This window comes from Fusarium tjaetaba (genome assembly GCF_013396195.1).
Source record: "Fusarium tjaetaba strain NRRL 66243 chromosome Unknown NRRL66243_c0000383, whole genome shotgun sequence".
In the NCBI taxonomy this organism is placed as follows: Eukaryota; Fungi; Ascomycota; class Sordariomycetes; order Hypocreales; family Nectriaceae; genus Fusarium; species Fusarium tjaetaba.
In genome coordinates this window covers 1-16892 of record NW_023501579.1, presented here as the reverse complement: position 1 = coordinate 16892, position 16892 = coordinate 1, and the positions used below count along the sequence as shown (strand labels likewise).

Genomic DNA, 16892 nt, shown 5'->3' with positions numbered 1-16892 from the left:
GACCGGAACTAGAGCAACTCACGCGTCTTCAACACTTTTGACAATGATGTTCGGCTGAATCAAACAATGCCGGATATCCTCTCCATTCTTCATATCGTTGCTCCTCGCTCTGTTCATCGCCGCCTCTAGTGTCATCTCAATGCCGCATGCAACATGCCTTTTCGCAACTCTTTGTAATGCCAATTGAGGCTCGACATCAACGAACCAAGTATCATCTGCATAATTGACAATCTGGTTCCAAGGTTGCTCATTGTACAAGAGCCAATTGCCCTCCACCAAAACAATCTTGACATCTGAGTTTACCTCAATGGCATCAGGAACGGGGTCTTTTATCTCGTGATCGAAGCTCGGCATGTAAAGAGTAGTGAATGGGCTCTCTCGCGAAGCGTGTAATTGCTTGACCATTTCAAGAACCGCTTGACCGTCATATGTCCAATGTGCGCCCCTTCGTGCATGAGCTTCGACGTGGTTCGGGAGGCCGTCGAGATGCGAGCGCGAGTAATGATATCCATCCATTGGAAGAACTTTTGCTATCGGAGTTCGGTGGAGGGAATTAATCCTATGGACGATCTGAGAAGCGATAGTTGACTTTCCGGATCCTGGAGGGCCAGCCAGAATAATGATGGCCCTGGCATCTGAAGAGCGATGCTGTAATTTCTGCAGAAGGGTCAGGGCGCGTCGCTCAAGTTGTGAGTAGATATCTTCCATTTCGGTCATGGGCTGAGAAAAGTCAGATAAATGAGACGATAGAGAAGTTGGAAGATCGCAGAATATGCAATAGAAGAAGAGTCAAACTTGTAGTTGCTATTAGACCTCGTCTCCACCGTTGTATGTGTAGCGTCTCGGGTGACAGTACTCCGACGAAGCATCGGGCGTGGGGCGCTTGCTCCAGGCTATAAAGGTGAATTTCGTGGTAACATCACAGAATCAGATCAGCCATACGCATACCCATTCTATCATCTTTCCTTGGTTCTTCGATTTATAGACCCAGTCGAAATGGCTCCTGGTGTTACAGAGCTTCCCGATAGGGACGCGCTCACTGCGAGAGCAGTCCCCTCCATGATCCTCAGCGACGGCTCAGCATCATCCATGACTGCACCACCAAGCAACAGAACGGCCGTTGATCCGGCCGCCGCAGCGAAGGAGCGATTTTCTGTGCGCGGCAACTTCATCATTACTGGGGGTACAGGTACCCTTGGACTTGCTTCATGCAACGCTCTCTTGGAACATGGACTTGAAGGTCTTGCAATCCTCGATGTCAATCCAGCACAAGCCAAGGAGGAAGTCGCCTCTCTTGAAACACGTTTCCCTCATGCAAGAATCATGGTAATGAAGGTCGACGTGACAGATGAAAAGGCAGTGCAAGACGCCGTTGAAGAGACAGTGGCCACTCTCGGTTCAGTTGACGGTCTTGTCTGCTTTGTCGGCGTCGTTGGATGTGTCGAGACGTTGGAAATGCCTGCATCTCAATGGCGCAAGATCATTGACATCAACACGACTGGTTCGTTCATTTGTGCACAAGCTGCAGCCCGTCAGATGGTCAAGCAAGGCACTGGAGGATCAATCACCTTCACGTCTTCCATCTCAGCACACCGCGTCAACTACCCCCAACCCCAAGCGGCTTATAATGTCAGCAAAGCAGCTTTACTGACGCTCAAGAACTGCCTGGCTGCGGAGTGGGCTCGCTATGGCATTCGCACCAACACTATCAGTCCGGGGTATATGGACACCATCTTGAATGAGGGCGACGGAATATCTGGGCATCGTAAGATTTGGGCGGAGAGGAATCCGAGTGGCCGTATGGGCGCTCCTTGCGAGTTGACGGGTGCAGTGGTGCTGTTGGCAAGCTCCGCGGGATCCTACATGAACGGAACGGATATTGTCGTAGACGGAGGGGCGATCGTGTTCTAGAAAAGGAGTCCGTAGAGTTGCACATTTGATCATAGAGTTCCCTCGACCTTGGGCGTGGCCGCCAATCCAGGTCTCCTCTCATACCCGAGTCTACAGAGTGCTGGTGAATGCCTTTGAAATGCTGACACGCATCCCAGAGACAATCACTGAGCACCATCGCCAATGGCTTTTAATCAGGTATGTTATCTGAAGAGATCTGATACACGGCAAATGCCATAATGAATCAATGCTTGCATTATGCGAGTCCCAGTCCAGGCAAAGAGTCCAAATGGTACTTGGGTATGCGTTCTAGGCTGGCGTTGCAGTGAATGTAGACCAATCTACGGGAGAGTTCCTCACTGACCTCACTGAGTCAATGACACTTCGCGAGCTTTCTAGTCGACTGTGACTGTTGACTTGAGGTCAACAGTGGGTAGAAAAACGTCCACTATGAGCTATATAACTCCCTGCCTATTGCAACGAATTTGCTACAAACCATAACAGATTACGACGTCACCATCAATTCCAGCACTGATCAACATCGGACTCCATCAATTCATACCGAAAACATGAAAACCAAGGCACAGGAACTCATCTATTGTGAAGGCGGTACACATTGCCTTGGCTGTGGAACCAAGGTAGACTCCAGGTTTAGTTTGAGATGCCAAGTCTGCTGGCAGAAGCAAGCCGAGACTCCTCGGGATACTTCAATCAAATCTGTTGGTCCGGGATCAGAAGTACCTAGACCTTCAGGGTATTGCGTGATATGCGCCGCCCCAGCCTTCGGCGCAGCAATCGCCTGCCGTCACTGCGAACTCACCCGAGGAAGAGGTCTTCTCAGCGCTGAGCAAAAGAAAGCTGTTATCTTGGAAGGTGTTTGCGAAAAATGCAAAATGAGGGAAACGCAAAAGGATTTCAAAGCGTGCCTTTGGTGTAACTCACATCATGAGAAACGGCTTGAGGTTGGAAAATGCATGTCATGCCCCGAACCCATCTCGAAATTGGGTACCCAAAAAAAGTACCAGTGCAGCTGGTGTATTTTTGAGCAAAAGCATTGGAAAGGGAGATGCAAGTTTTGTCACGACCCTCAGGAGCCAGGCGAAACTATCTGCACATCGTGTCGGGAGACGAATTACGCCAAGAAATTCTTTGACAAGTACATGGAAGTTGAGCCAGAGATATGGGAACCTATCTACAAGGAAATCTCTCTCAATACTGACAGATCTGGAACACAATGGAATGCTTGAAAGTCTGGTCATTCATGAGTCATGACGCAGGACCATTATTATTCCAACAAGAAATCATTAGACTTTTGGCTTCTAGAAGAAGATTAATAACTATCAATACTCAAGATGAAGTGGCTGTTGCCACAATCGTGAATGTGTCTATGCAAGATATGATTTGAGTACTTGGTAGGTAGATAAGCCCATTGAAGCAAATATTGGGTTGTTTACTTCTATGTGTCATCTATTTCAAAGACGCCAGGTTGATCGGAGCCGGCCGGTGATCTGGGACTGAAACCGGGAGACAAAGGACTGTAACGTGGCGACAAAGGACTGTAGGGTGGTGACTGAGAATTGTCTCGTGATCGATCGTGGCTTAAGCCTCCATGGTGGTATGGTGGAATGCTGGCGGGATAGAAACATGGAGGAGGAGGGCTAGTCCTGCGATAAGTGGGCAGATTGTCGTAAGATGATTCGAGGATCCAATATCCTGCCCTCACGGGGATGTGATATGGAGCTTTTGGATAGCTGTCTACGTATGGCAACTGTAAAACAGTCATATCTCCATTAACGTCTCGCCAGACTTGTCCATGAGGAGGAACTGTGTGGAGCAGTTCCCATTCTTCCACTTCGTCTAGAGTAATACCTTTAGCAGCAGCGACTATCCTTTTGAAGAAGCATCGAGGGAGAGCAAATCCGCATTCTTGTAGATTGGTTCTTTCCTTTACAAAAAGGTCCAATTGCTCCAAGATGGTTTTCTGATATATCTCAACACCATTGGTATTAAGCCAACAGGGCCGGCCTTTGGCGAACCATATGTAAAGTCGACGGAGCGCAGGGAATTTTGAAGGTGATAGAAGATCTAATACAAGTTTCAGGTGACTCTCGTCCATATCGTCGTAGTCCTGATTGGCGGTGTAGTGTGTTTTCAGCGACCAGGTGATTTCCAGAGAAGTCATCATCTCAAATCGCTGAGGGGGGATAAGGAAGGGAAGATGCTCGACCATGCATACTTCACCCAGCATCAGCGTGTTGGTGGAGTACAAGACTTCGATGGTCTCCAGGTAGCTGCAGTTATCTGTCAGCGCTATAACATATGATAGGTTCCAGAACAAATGAGATCGCCACTTACTTCTGCCTGCATGATAAGAGCCAACCCATGACGCCGATATTGCACGCAGAAGAGCCTTCTTCGGCTCTCCAAGCTTCACAGATATCCGGATCACCGCCATTACAGCAGTAGTCATCCCACGGGCCTTTCAAACCATCGTGAGTCATTGGGCCTGGGTCTTTCGCCATGTTGGGGGGATAACGATGGCATCTAGAGCCCCGCCACTGCCATCCCTCTGCCTGGCTTTGATCGGTCACTGGAAAGCGCTTGTTACCCCAACTCTCGGGCTCTGTAACTAATCTGCAGTGATATTTGGAGTCTGGGTCTGGGGGGGCATTGCGATGGTGATAATGCAGGTAAATATGAAGACGTGTATCTCCAAAGGCAAGTCGCAGAATATCTCTTCGGATATTGGGCGGAACCTTGAACCAGAAACAGGACTCTTGGTAGAGCGGTATGGGTGCTGAACTGGATATACCATCATCACCTGGAGTCAGACTCGGCGTCAAAGCGCGGGGTCGAGGATTGGGTAGAATTGGAAGCTGTTTGGCTTGAGCTTCGCAATGCTCGTTCCACCACTTCTCCATCTTTGGCCTGTTTGGTGGTCGCGGTCCGTAATCCATTGTTTAGCGACTTGATACTGTGAGATGATGAGAGAGAAGAGTTGGAAAAGCTCACGGACAGATTTGGAGTTACCATTATAGAAGTGTTGGTTGTTGGTTGTTGGTGACTGATTTATGCAATGTTACATTGGTCTGTTTCAGACATACTGGCTAGCGCCTAGCAAAAGCTGGGCGATCTGCTGATCACAGGGCGCTAAGTCACTGAAGCCAGTATTGTCCTGTCTGATCTGACATCACATCCAAAAACACAGCCAGAGAGTTTAAAAATAACTTGTATTACAGCCGATCACAAAATGTCCAAGATATACCCGTCCTCTCTTAAATGCTCTCGAGGCTTTACTCAGTTAGTCGTCTTGTCGTGAATTCTCTCCCTCGCCCTCTTTTGGCCGCTTTTTAGACCCTGGCTCTTTTGCACGAGCACCAGAACTCCAATCCCACTTATCATAGTACCTTCAATGGTGTTAGCATGGCGGACATTATTCTACTTCTATGACAAACGAAACTTACATTGCCAGAGCGAATAACGCCAAAGAATCGGCATTTTTAATCGCTTTTTCAGGACCACAGTGGTCTCTGTAGCGCTTCTTATCGCATATTGCCAAGTTACAAATGTGTTTAACGCCATCTGAAACAGTGTTCACTCATGTCAGTTCAATGACTCGGATCCAAATCATGCTTCGAACAACTTACATGCCTCGACACGTTTCCAGCCCAGTGCCTTGGCTTCATCTCGTGACGGCTCCGGGCGTTTACCATGTAGCTCTTCTCCGATCTTATAGAGCGGCCTACCTTTATCATCCAAAGCCGTTTGGTCATCTATCACTACGTTTTGTCAGTTACGTTCTCCTGAACAAGATAGTGATATATCTCAACGTACCGGGATCACCATTCGTGGTGATGCCACCGGAACCAGTGAGTAAGTTCGTGAACCATGACGACCGAAAGATGCGTAGCATATTCGCCCAAAGTTTCTCCTGCGACAATACCAGACTCTCTAAACTCCCTCGGAGATTTCTTGGCTTTATTCTCAGTTGTGAAGAGCTGACGACAAAATATCATTAGATCCTTGTCCCACGCGACAGCGGCTGCCGTGCCTGGCTCGCAGAGGATCGGCTCCTCCCTCTCGATGGCCTTCCAAGTGAACCGGGGACCATAGACCCACGCCCCGGAATTATCAAAGGCATACTTAATAAAGCCAGGCATATTCGCTATTGACACTTGTTGGCCAGGAAGTACATCGTCAACATCATACCACTTCCATTTATCCTCACCGGCTTCATCTCGACACATCATCATGGGTTTGGCATTCGGCAGCTTGCTTAGCCTTTTGACGTACCCTTTCGGGGGGTCGTTTTCTTGACTGGGAATGACTCTTTCCATCTTATCAAAGAGATCTTGAAACTTGTTAGTCATAGATGTCATGCCATGGCAGTGTCGTCGAACTTTACCTATAAGCTCATTGAGATAATTGGGTCGCTCCTTAGTCATGAAACCAAAGAATAATTGAACGGACTTGTAGATGGTCGACCAGCGCTGGTACCGACTCTCATCTTTCTCTTTATCCGGCACCTTTTCTTTCATGAATTGGAGAGCAGAGTGAGCGGCGGTGACAATATCAAGGGCAATACTCATGGAATCCTGCATGTACTCAAGCTCTTCATTGCAACTTTTGTCTACATCCCATATCTTGAGAAGACTAGTGCTTGTAGCGACGGAATCCCCTACCGAAGTAGTTCGAGTCGCTTCGGCAGCGGAAATGGGTACAGTGAGCATCCAGAGCAAGAAACAGAGGTGGATAAAGATTGTCATGGTGTTAAACAGTAGGAAGGTAATATATACCGGCAATGAAGAAAATGCAGTAAAGAAACAGACAGTGAAGTTATGACTTGAACAAAAACTCAGAAATGACTGCTGTTGGAAGCTCTCTATGAACGAAGGTGACTTATGACTAGAGGAGCTGGAAATGCAGAGTATGAGCGAGAGCCCGGAAGCTTCATGGTAGGGGAAGACATATCTACTGATCTTGTGCCAGACCTGTCAGTCCTGGGATCTCTACAACGCTAATCTTGGAGTCTGTTGGTTGTTGGTTGTTGGTTGACAACCCTGTAAACGGCGCATTATGACCTGATGATTTATGCAGGGGCCAGAACAAAGCGCTAACATCCCCGCTGAGTTAATTATAGTGCGTATGTTCTTCTGTTTCAAATATTTCGCACGGTCGACTGCCTGTAGCGCTGATATCAAAAGGACTTGCAAAGTTGTTGGAACCAACAACGCTCCACAAATACATTGCAAATCCTTGTTAGCATTGGTCAACATGGTTGAGTTACATTGCGCGTTACGCTCCGCGTAATCTAAGCACGAAACTCGTGGATTTCTCGAGTATATTGGCTTAACATTGGCGTGTTGGTCAGATCGTTGTTGGCTTGTCTTTTGAGTCATAATGCCATGTTAGCATGGTGCTGTATCTGGTATTCCCCGATCCACAAGTCCGCATCTATTGAATATTCAGACTCTACTCATTCATTCTCTTACCTGAATACAATCTTTTCCTTTCCCCGATTACTGAATTAACAACACCCGTTCAAAGTTTTCCTATTGTCTCACTGTGACTCATTTTCTCAGCATGCCATCGTTCTGGAACGTAGGCGCAATCTCTTTCAGTCTTTTGGCAGGAATCTGTCAGGCCAATCTTCTTGGTGATACTCACCTGCTCAAGAGGTATCCTCAAGCCGTTGAGGTGCCACCAGCTGCTTCGAATTTGCCCAGCACTATTCTGCCCGGCAATGGCAGTATTGTTGGCACTTCTATTCGAGTTCTTCTCCCGACTTCAACGCGTCAATTAGTTGAAGCCACTACGCTTTACTCTCGAGAGAGCTCTAGCGTCGGGACTGATACCGCTACAGATAACAGCGTTGGTGATGGAGCCTCTGATCCTCCCAGTCATCCAACTGGGAGTATCTCTGTCTCATCGTCCGAAGGCGGAAGTACTTCTGTCACTCCTGTTGTGGTCGACTGGACAGGTTTACTTCCCGTCACTCCTTCAGCCATTCAGTCTTTTCGCGGAACTACATATGAGTCATCTGTAGAGAACCCAGCTGCCACTGAGCCATCCACTGGCACCACGATTGATCCTGATATACCCTTACGCGACGGTAGTGGTACGACCACTGAGCCAAGCACTACAGAGATCTCACTTCGTCCGACATCAATGACTTTGTCGGGTACCTCCGGTACTTCAAGAGGTGAAGCCGAATCTAAGATACCTAGTACTGCTATCGAGACGGAAACTTCCCAAGCGAAACCTCGCAATATTCCCAAGATCTTACAGCTTCATCGTTCACGACAATGTCAGAAGAAAGCACTGGCACATATGAATCAACGCCTACTACAGACCGATCGGAGGGTGATCTGGAGACTACAGGCCAGCCTTCTAAACTCGTTACCTTATCCGATGAAACCTCTAAAACCTATGAGAGTTTCCAATCAGCAACAGAATCTGATGTTACCGGGTTGGAAAGTCTAACGACTCCGACATACTCGACAGGCACCTCCCAGCCCACGACCACTCTCGAGCAACCAGGTCGAGGCACAAAGTCCGACCACAAGTCTTTAGTCAGTGAAAAGACGTCAGAATCTCCACAACAACCGATCACCACGGGTGGTATGGCCTCCTCAACTGTGACCTCGAAGATGGTATTGTTACAGGGACGGATGAGACAGTGGCAACGTACGTCCCCGAGCAGAATAAAGACTACATCTCATCAACCGGTATGACCACCATTACAGATGATAATGGCGCCGCTATTGTCATCTTTCCTTTTGGGTGGTTTTGGAAGCTGGATGGTGGTGAAGTTGGTGGTGGCATAGTTAATCTTCCTGCCCCAACTGCCAACCCTGTCCCGGAGAATGAACCTGGGGACAAGAACGAAGGCAACGATGACAATGACGACGATGATGAAGCCTCAACCAAGGAGGACGACAGATCTACAGCCCAATCTACAGTACTGTCAACCACTCAAGAGCCAACCTCAGCCACCACCACAGCTACTACGGAGGAGACAACAACTTCAGAGGAATGTACAGCTGCAACACAGCCAGATTGTACAAGGACCGTTTCATACATGACTTCGGACGGAACCCAGATCATGTAACTACACAGGCATATCTCTCAGACACCCTTAGATAGCACTAACATTACTGTTCAGGACCGAATTTGGCGACTGTCCAACAATCTTCAGCTGTGCTACGAAGACACAGGCCACAGAGACCGTGACTTTAACATCGGAGTTCGTTTGGGCTGGCGTCCCAAACACCAATCCTGCCATTGTCATTCCAGAGGATGCTTATACCGCTGATGTTGATCCAGAGATAGTCGCAATTCTGGAAGCGCAATGGGCGGAGATCTTTGGTGATGATGATGGTTGGAACGATACTGAGACAGCAACTGTTTCTGGCTCAACAACGATAGAGGAGTCAACCATGACTAGTCTAACCGATACAGAAGCAGTCTCTACCTTCACCTCTGAAGACTTTACGACTACTCACTCTTTCAGTTTGACTTCGAGTACAGAAGCAACTGCCACTTTCACAACAGCCTCTGATACATACTCAGTCACTACCGCCCCCAGCACCTTGATGACCAAGACCAGAGGCACTAGCGGTACTACTGGCATGCCAGCATCTACCGATGAAGAAGCGACTCGCACCTACTTGCCATGTGTCATCCACGGCGGCCCTGCAGTTGAGACGCCCTATTGTCAGTGCTCAACGACCATCAGTGGTGAGGGTTATTACGCAACTACTAGCTTGGTTGACGACCAGTGCACCGCATACACAGAATTCCCATCACAAATTACTGCAGCGCCTGAAACTGGTCCCATCACCGATGAGCCTATCCAGCAGCCCATCACCACCACGGCAGACGGGACGGTCTTGGTCTGGTCAGCCTACGTGCTCGATTACATCAACATCCCAGGTATCGCAAAGATCACCCAGTCAGTCGGCGTAGGTGAACCTTCAATAGTGTCCACTCCGTTGCCGAGTCAGACGGCTGTAGATAATGATGGTGGTGGACAATGCGGTACTGGTGATGGTCTGTCTAAGAAGGGTCTTCGTGAAGCTTGCGACAGAGCGATCAATAAGTTTGAGGATGATACTATCTACAACGGCTATGCTTCTCGCTATAGCCGCTCGACCAAAGGTATTCTTGTCGCAGCATCCTTCGGCCAAGCGGCCTGCATTGCCAAGTTCCAGTGCGACGATTACGGTATTGGCATGAAAGGTTCTGACATCAAAGAAGCGTAAGCCAAAGTGCCCTGGGATGTGATCAATGCTAATTGAATGTTTCCTAGTCGTGAGAGTGCCAAAGAGAATGACGGTGTTGATATCTGCGGACACATACGCCTCTCCAACTCATGTACTGTCATTATGGACTACTGTACCAACTGCAAAACTCGAGGATAGACGTTGCGTTAAAGTTTTGAACACTGGGTCTTTTTATGGGTCAAGCTTCCTTTATTTATGCTTAATGAATACAAGATTGTTTGCATGCACTTATGTGAGCCTCTGGCTATAAGCTTTCGCTTCGAATCCTTCAAGTATGATTGCGGATGGCATGCAATAATTCGCCAATCGTTGACATGCTGCGACTGGGTCCTGCGATGGGACGCGCATTTTTAACCCACTATTTACCGATCACGTCTGCGATACTCTTGACAAGGGATAGATCACAAACTCAAAGTGCCGAGTAGCCGTAGCAGTCGTTGAATCGTCCAACAGCTTGACCGATTCACCACCAAATATGTCAACATCGTGCAATCTTTCTCAGGGAATTGAACATTAGATGCGGCATTTTAGGTTATTGTCATGAAGGAAAGGATACCAGTAGTAACAAAGGAATAGGACATGTCAATATAAGAAGATCGAACCGGAGCATTATTTTGGCTCTTTTCTTATCATAGACCCATTTACATCTATCAAAATCTAAACAGAAACTAACTAGTTACAACTCCCTTGACACTTCTACCTCCACTCATCATTGATGGTACTGCTGCTTCCGCACTTGCTGCCTGTTGCAGCACTGTTATTGGGGTCACTCTCCCACGTAACAGTTCCATCACTCGTCTTCTTGATGTACTTATACTCGAAGCTAGTATCGGAGGGAATCTTGACCTTCACCGTCCATAAACCCTTGGTGCTCGTGGATTCCTCAAGCGCAATGCCGTCGGCAGGATCCCAGTTGGAAAGTTGTGTGATCCCACCGACGATGTAGACCTTCTGGTCAGTCGTCACATCGACGTTCTTCACATTGAAGGTGATGGTGGTGTCGCAGGCTGGAGCCGCTTCGCAAACAGCAGGCACCTTGTTAGCACTGCTCTCGCCCCAAGCTGGAGGAACGACGCCAGTGCGACGCTCAGCCGAACCGACAAAAGAAGCGTAGGACCAGGTGAGGTGAACAGCTGACTTGGGGGTTCCGGTAGACTTGTCGAATTGCTCAGCGAGGGAGCCATCCTTGGGAGTGTAGGTCTGCACAACGGCGACAAAGCCATCAGCATATGAAGTGACAGCCTTGACAATAGCCTTGTATGTCTTGCTGTTCTTGCGATAGGTACCCTTGGAGACCTTTGGTACAAGGTCACTGAAGAAGGGGAGAGAGACACTGTCAACGGTGATGGAACCGATCTTGTTCCATTGATAAACAGCAGCGTACAATTGTTCGGCAGCAGCAAGAGTGGCCAAGTACCAAGGGTTGCCGTCGTAGTACACATCCTCACTGTATCGACCGACTGCAGCAGCTTTACCCTTACCTCTGTTCTTGTTGACACCATAGATGGAGCGGAAAGAGTCCACTACTGCCTTGTGGTTTGCAAGAGCCCTTGATGAGCAGGGCTGGAAGGTTGAGTCTGTGCACTTCGAAGAAGGGTCAAAGGTGTGAATGGAGGATAGAATAGAGTTTGCATCAAGACCCTTGCGACCGTCGTTAACGTTGATATTCGAGTCGATGTAACTGCCCGTCCAGAAGCTCTGCATGAAGCAGAGAACACGAGGAGCGTTAGCTGCGCAGTCGGAGCAAGACTTGCCAAGCTTCTTAGCAAGAGCAGCTCCCTCGACGAGAGCACGATGCGAAGCAGAGAGGGTGAAGAACGAAGATCCGTTAACCTCCTCCCAAAGATCGTAACCGGTTCTGTTCCAGAACTTGACGGTGTATGCAAGATCCTTCTCAATGACGGGCCAGACCTTGTTGACGGCCTTGGAGCGGTCACCATGAGAAACAAGCCAGTTGGCGTACAGTGTCAATGCAGTAGCTCTCAGAGGAGGTCCATCGCGTTGTGGTCGACCCCAAGATCCCGTGAATGCAGTGAGATTGACGTGGAACTTGGGCTCGCCAAGACCGCCAGACTCGGGACCGCCAGATGGGTTGGTGACGCCCTGGAGCTTGGCTTGGGCAGAGACATACTCGTCAATCTTGCGCTGGAGAGACTTGTCTCCGTGGATGAAGCGCTCGACAAGGACTTTATATGTCAAGGCGGAGTCTCGGGTCCATGTGTACCAGTCTAAAGTACCTCTTAGTGAACAATCCGGGATACTATGCTAAATATTGACTTACAGTCTGGGTCTGTTCTCGAAGGACTTGCTACAACGGCACCAGGTGCAGCGCCTTGAGCTCGTTTGCCATCGGCGCCAATATTGGCAAGGACGCCCTTGATGGAGATGTCGGCCTCTTTCGAAATGAAGCGACCAAGGCTGGAACCGCCGGGTGACGCAGTGACCTGGCCTTGGAGGACCAACAAGGCCGTGAGGCCATACAAGATCTGAGTAAACATTCTCCGTAGATGCCGGAAGAAAGAATGGCAGTGAGGAACGAGAGACAAAGAGGACTGTTGATGCAGATCACCAGCAGAATGATCTGACTTATATATCCAACTCAAAAAGACGCGGAATCATTCCCCATCACGAAACCGTCACGTCTTGCATATTTCCGACAGGACTATCGAATTAATTACGCCGAGAATCTCGACCCTCTGTAACCAATAGCATCCTCAACCCCAGAAACGGCGATTTAGCCTCATGACGATTCTGGGGTAGGTTCGCTGATCATCCCGTCACCCCCGCATTCGAGATGCTCCCCTGGGCTTAGCTCATCAGGTCACATCGGTCCTTTTCACGTACCAGATGGGATCGTGAGTGCGGCACGGTAAGTATGCTGTTCATAGGTATCGGGCCTTTTGACCTGGTTTATGGAGCGAACTGAATTGCATTGAGCGTTTTCTCCGGCGGCCGTTGAATCTGACGATATCACATGGGATGGATCCCGGCTATGACCTCGATGAGCCGAAAGCTTAATGATTGGGTGGCTAGGCTTTTTTGGGTAATAACCGCGGCAGCCTGAGTGCTGTGATGACATGAGCGTCAATAGCCGCGATGTCCGTCATCGATTTTGGGTCTTCGTTGTTATGGACTGTATTTGTTTGACGATTTCGTTCAAGGCCCAGGTTTAGTTCGTGACAAAAAAGCTGCTGGCGGGAACAAACTCTCATCTACAACGATAGGAGATAAAGAATGTTTGAACCACGCGGAATAAGACATCTGATACTAGCTTTCACAGCATGTTGATTTCTGAATAAACCCTGGACTGTTATCATTCACATTCGCCGTGTTGTTTTAATACCTTGGGCAAAACACCTTGCGTTTTGTTTTGTTCTTGTTGGTGATGTAGGGTATCCTGATATCGAAATGGAAAGCAACCGTCACAGCAAGAGCTGGCTCTTGGATCAGCTTCTCCAGCTGAAGAGATAGCTAATAAAGTTAAAAACTGCATTATCCTAGTCTGGTTGATCTATTCTTTGAGACTTTGACGCTCCACTTCTTATTTAGTGTCACCGTTGGGGACGAAGATATCATTTTGCCTTTTTGAAGTTTTTGCTTGAGAGTTAGATTGACGTGCCAATAGCTATGCCAACAGTGCACCACCAAATACAGGTCAACCACACTATAACAACAAGACTTGTTGATAATTAGCCAAAATGAACGAGGATAATACCAGTTACTTTTATTTTACAGTGTCTAGAAGACTATGAGTCCCATGTTCTGCACTGCCAGATATCCATTACGTAAGGCGCAGTGGCAGAGTGGTCTAATGCGATAGACTAGAAATCTATTCTCCTCGGAGGCGTCTGTTCGAATCAGGCCTGCGTCGTTTGGATGTCTTTTTTGAAATGTCTGGTATATATCTAATACCATGTTCTTATTTTTGGTCTCACCTTCTAATGAATTGGCTCTATAAAACTTGGTCCCGTAGTTGAACTGTCATTTGTGGATCTGGCATAAGTCTGTGGAGGATATGCAACTCCTGGTTGGAAATTCTTATACAGATCACAGTTACTGGATCACTCAGTTGATAAGCCCATTACTCTGTATCCCTGGTACTCTTCTTGCTTAATTTTCTACGAATGTGGCAGAAGTAAATACGACGAGAGTGGGCTCAGTTGTTTGTCACAGATTGATGCCCCTTCATGCAGGTTTTCGGAGTTGGCTGTTTTGGCAACGAGATCAGCTTCAATTCTAGAGACGACCTCAAAGCCTATCTTGCTTTTACGGAAACCTACGATCTGCGACATTGTCTCTCATTGGAATTGTTGATCTGAGCATTGAGAACCAACAACCGAGACATCTCAAGATATGGAGATATCTCCAAGATCCAAGGAATTCGGAGATAGTCAGCATTCCTCATCCAAACCGTCTTACCAACAACCAACAGCCAAGACTCACAACCCGGTTTTCAAACCGCATGTACAGTATGAAAGCCACAGTTGCTGGAATGAAAGATGAACCAATTGAAACAAAAGTCAATTTCTCGTATACGGGTATCTAAAGTGGGTTTGACCCTTTCCTTCTAGAAGCGAAAACCCCCTTGTTCTCGCCTGAAGGGTCAGCTCACGACATCATTCCACGCAATTCGCTTCTCGCTTCTCGCCTCTCGTCTCATCCCCAACAAATCTTCGCCTAAGGGAGCTTCATCATGCGAGTCCGCTTTACTTCTGGACCATCGTTGCCAAGATATCTGAATGTGTATAGACTGTTGATCTCGTCAGCATATCAAAGTCAGTCAATTGAAAGGGGGCGGCTGCACGTACCTCCAGTGAAGGTTACCGAGTGCGATATTTCGGCATCCATTGACAAACTTTATGACATCCCTGTCAATGCCCTCACCCCAGAACGGCAGATTCGCCAAGGCCATGTGCCATCTTCGGTAGCAGTCATATAGCATCTCCCCAATCTGGTCAACCGCTTGCTGATCAGTCATGCCCTGATCCTTCAGGATGAAGATGATGTTACTCTCTTCACCTTGGATCAAATCTTTTCGGTACGAGCACAGGTCGTTTTGTCTGCCGTTGTTAGCGGAGAAAATGGAAGGCTTCTGGAAGGTCTTACAATGTGACTAAATCGCATGTGATTCGTGATATCGCCTGCATTGAGGGATGGTCCATGACGTATTGGGGGATGTCGATGCCTTCGGCAAACCTGAATGGCCCAGTTAGTGATGTTCTGTCGCTGTAATTGGCTGACTGCGACGCCTGGAACTTTTTCGCTCAGTGGCCAATTGGGCGCCAATCGAGTCGAACTACCGTGGAATGATTGCTTGCAGGCTTGGCCAGAACCAGGATAGCCTTAGGCGAAGGTGAAACCGCCAACAAAACTTAGAAGGGTTTCCCAACCAGGCTTGTGGACTTTGGTGTATTTTACAGTGACATTTACAGTGCAGCAACTGAAACCGCGGATCGCAATCAATAAGATGGTAGGGCACGGTCGGTTACTTACTCCATGAGCCCAATGCAGGGGTAAGCTCCTACGCAACCAGCGCGCATGTCCATGTACTCTTCGATTGTAGGCCGTGTCGCCCTATGCTGGACGCCAACCTGTTGCAGCACGCCGACACAGTACATGGTGAGGTGCTTCTTCCATCGGTACTGTAGACTTGGGCTCGATCGCTCTCTGAAACGCATCCAGCAGGATTGTAGGGTATGCCGCAGTGGGTTCTCGTCGGGTGATACTACGGGATGGACATTATCGAGGGTCGAGAGTGTATAAATGACTTCTTCAGCTGCTTTGATGGGGTCATTGGCAAATGTTCCCTCATCAAAGGCTATTGTTCTGTTAGCGGAAGCCACTTTTTGCCAGCCGTGGAATTGTATGCAGAAGCGGCGCGGGCCGTTTTAGATGGAATATTGGAGTCGCGGTTTTGTTTGCTTGATTGATTGACTTACGGTCATCGAACGCAAATACCCATCCATTCCAGTCATTCATCAGTTTAAGTGTTTCGAGATCAGCATGAGGGGCGCATATTGCGCTCATGTAGGCAATGTCAAGCCGACTCCAGACGGTCGCTGTCTTGTCGTTCATTCGCAATGCACTGTATGTATAATAGGGCTGTTAGCGAGCCATGTCTCAAACATTACCGAGATGGACGGAGCTGAACCCTTCTCCCCAGTGAAGGTGAAGTGGACTGACTGACGTTTTCAGCCATTCGTCTGATAAAGCTTTCGATGTCTTGTACAAGGGATTGACTTCTGGTTCCACTGCCATAATTGACGAGAACAGCGCTTCTGGAAGTTTAATCCAGTGACCCTCGGGTTCGGCACCATTGACCGGGTACAGACAGGCATCTTTTGGTAGTGTGGCTTCTCCAGAGCGGCTCGGAGGCGGTGTGATTAGGCTGGGTACCATTTTGCGTATGAGGATTTTCGTTTAGGCCGCAAGATAAAAGGATCAGACTTTGGGGTAGCAAACAAGCTGTTCGCCTACGTGAACGATGGTTCAAGTTAGGTCGGCCTGGTAGGGAATTGACTACTTTTTGAAAGCGAGTGGGAGCGGAAGATACGGGGTTTAAGGGACTTTGCAACTCCACCACTGACCTGCATGTTGGCTGTTGCTTGATACTCACTAGAGCTTCCATACTAGTTAGCATGTACTACGTAGTAGGCCTGATTCTTGCATCTGGTCTGTTTGTCCGGTTTGATTAGCATTGCAGAGGGAGGGAGGGAG

The 16892-nt window shown here is 48.3% G+C and overlaps 7 protein-coding genes across 7 annotated transcripts; 2 read left to right on the top strand and 5 right to left on the bottom strand.

The window, feature by feature from the left end:
- Positions 1–18: 18 nt before the first annotated feature.
- On the bottom strand, positions 19–708 carry FTJAE_13050 (phosphoribulokinase uridine kinase family; the record flags this gene model as incomplete). The annotated part of the gene is made up of 1 exon (XM_037346153.1): positions 19–708. One exon carries the CDS (start codon positions 706–708, stop codon positions 19–21), a length of 690 nt encoding a protein of 229 aa, XP_037199921.1.
- Positions 709–996: 288 nt separating this feature from the next.
- On the top strand, positions 997–1911 carry FTJAE_13049 (oxidoreductase short chain dehydrogenase reductase family; the record flags this gene model as incomplete). Its single annotated transcript, XM_037346151.1, has 1 exon — positions 997–1911. One exon carries the CDS (start codon positions 997–999, stop codon positions 1909–1911), a length of 915 nt encoding a protein of 304 aa, XP_037199920.1.
- A 1435-nt stretch (positions 1912–3346) lies between these two features.
- FTJAE_13048 (uncharacterized protein) lies at positions 3347–4847 on the bottom strand (the record flags this gene model as incomplete). The annotated part of the gene is made up of 2 exons (XM_037346150.1): positions 3347–4181; positions 4246–4847. 2 exons carry the CDS (start codon positions 4845–4847, stop codon positions 3347–3349), a joined length of 1437 nt encoding a protein of 478 aa, XP_037199919.1.
- A 344-nt stretch (positions 4848–5191) lies between these two features.
- Positions 5192–6656, bottom strand: FTJAE_13047 (uncharacterized protein; the record flags this gene model as incomplete). The annotated part of the gene is made up of 6 exons (XM_037346149.1): positions 5192–5297; positions 5355–5472; positions 5538–5669; positions 5725–5841; positions 5894–6241; positions 6296–6656. The coding sequence occupies 6 exons, from the start codon at positions 6654–6656 to the stop codon at positions 5192–5194; spliced, it is 1182 nt and encodes a 393-aa protein (XP_037199918.1).
- Positions 6657–7473: 817 nt separating this feature from the next.
- FTJAE_13046 (uncharacterized protein) lies at positions 7474–10154 on the top strand (the record flags this gene model as incomplete). Its single annotated transcript, XM_037346148.1, has 4 exons — positions 7474–8197; positions 8242–8511; positions 8556–8997; positions 9056–10154. The coding sequence occupies 4 exons, from the start codon at positions 7474–7476 to the stop codon at positions 10152–10154; spliced, it is 2535 nt and encodes an 844-aa protein (XP_037199917.1).
- A 717-nt stretch (positions 10155–10871) lies between these two features.
- Positions 10872–12673, bottom strand: FTJAE_13045 (glucoamylase; the record flags this gene model as incomplete). The annotated part of the gene is made up of 2 exons (XM_037346147.1): positions 10872–12403; positions 12457–12673. The coding sequence occupies 2 exons, from the start codon at positions 12671–12673 to the stop codon at positions 10872–10874; spliced, it is 1749 nt and encodes a 582-aa protein (XP_037199916.1).
- Positions 12674–14852: 2179 nt separating this feature from the next.
- FTJAE_13044 (pentalenene synthase) lies at positions 14853–16574 on the bottom strand (the record flags this gene model as incomplete). Its single annotated transcript, XM_037346146.1, has 6 exons — positions 14853–14925; positions 14984–15235; positions 15282–15371; positions 15669–15993; positions 16115–16260; positions 16363–16574. The coding sequence occupies 6 exons, from the start codon at positions 16572–16574 to the stop codon at positions 14853–14855; spliced, it is 1098 nt and encodes a 365-aa protein (XP_037199915.1).
- Positions 16575–16892: the final 318 nt, after the last annotated feature.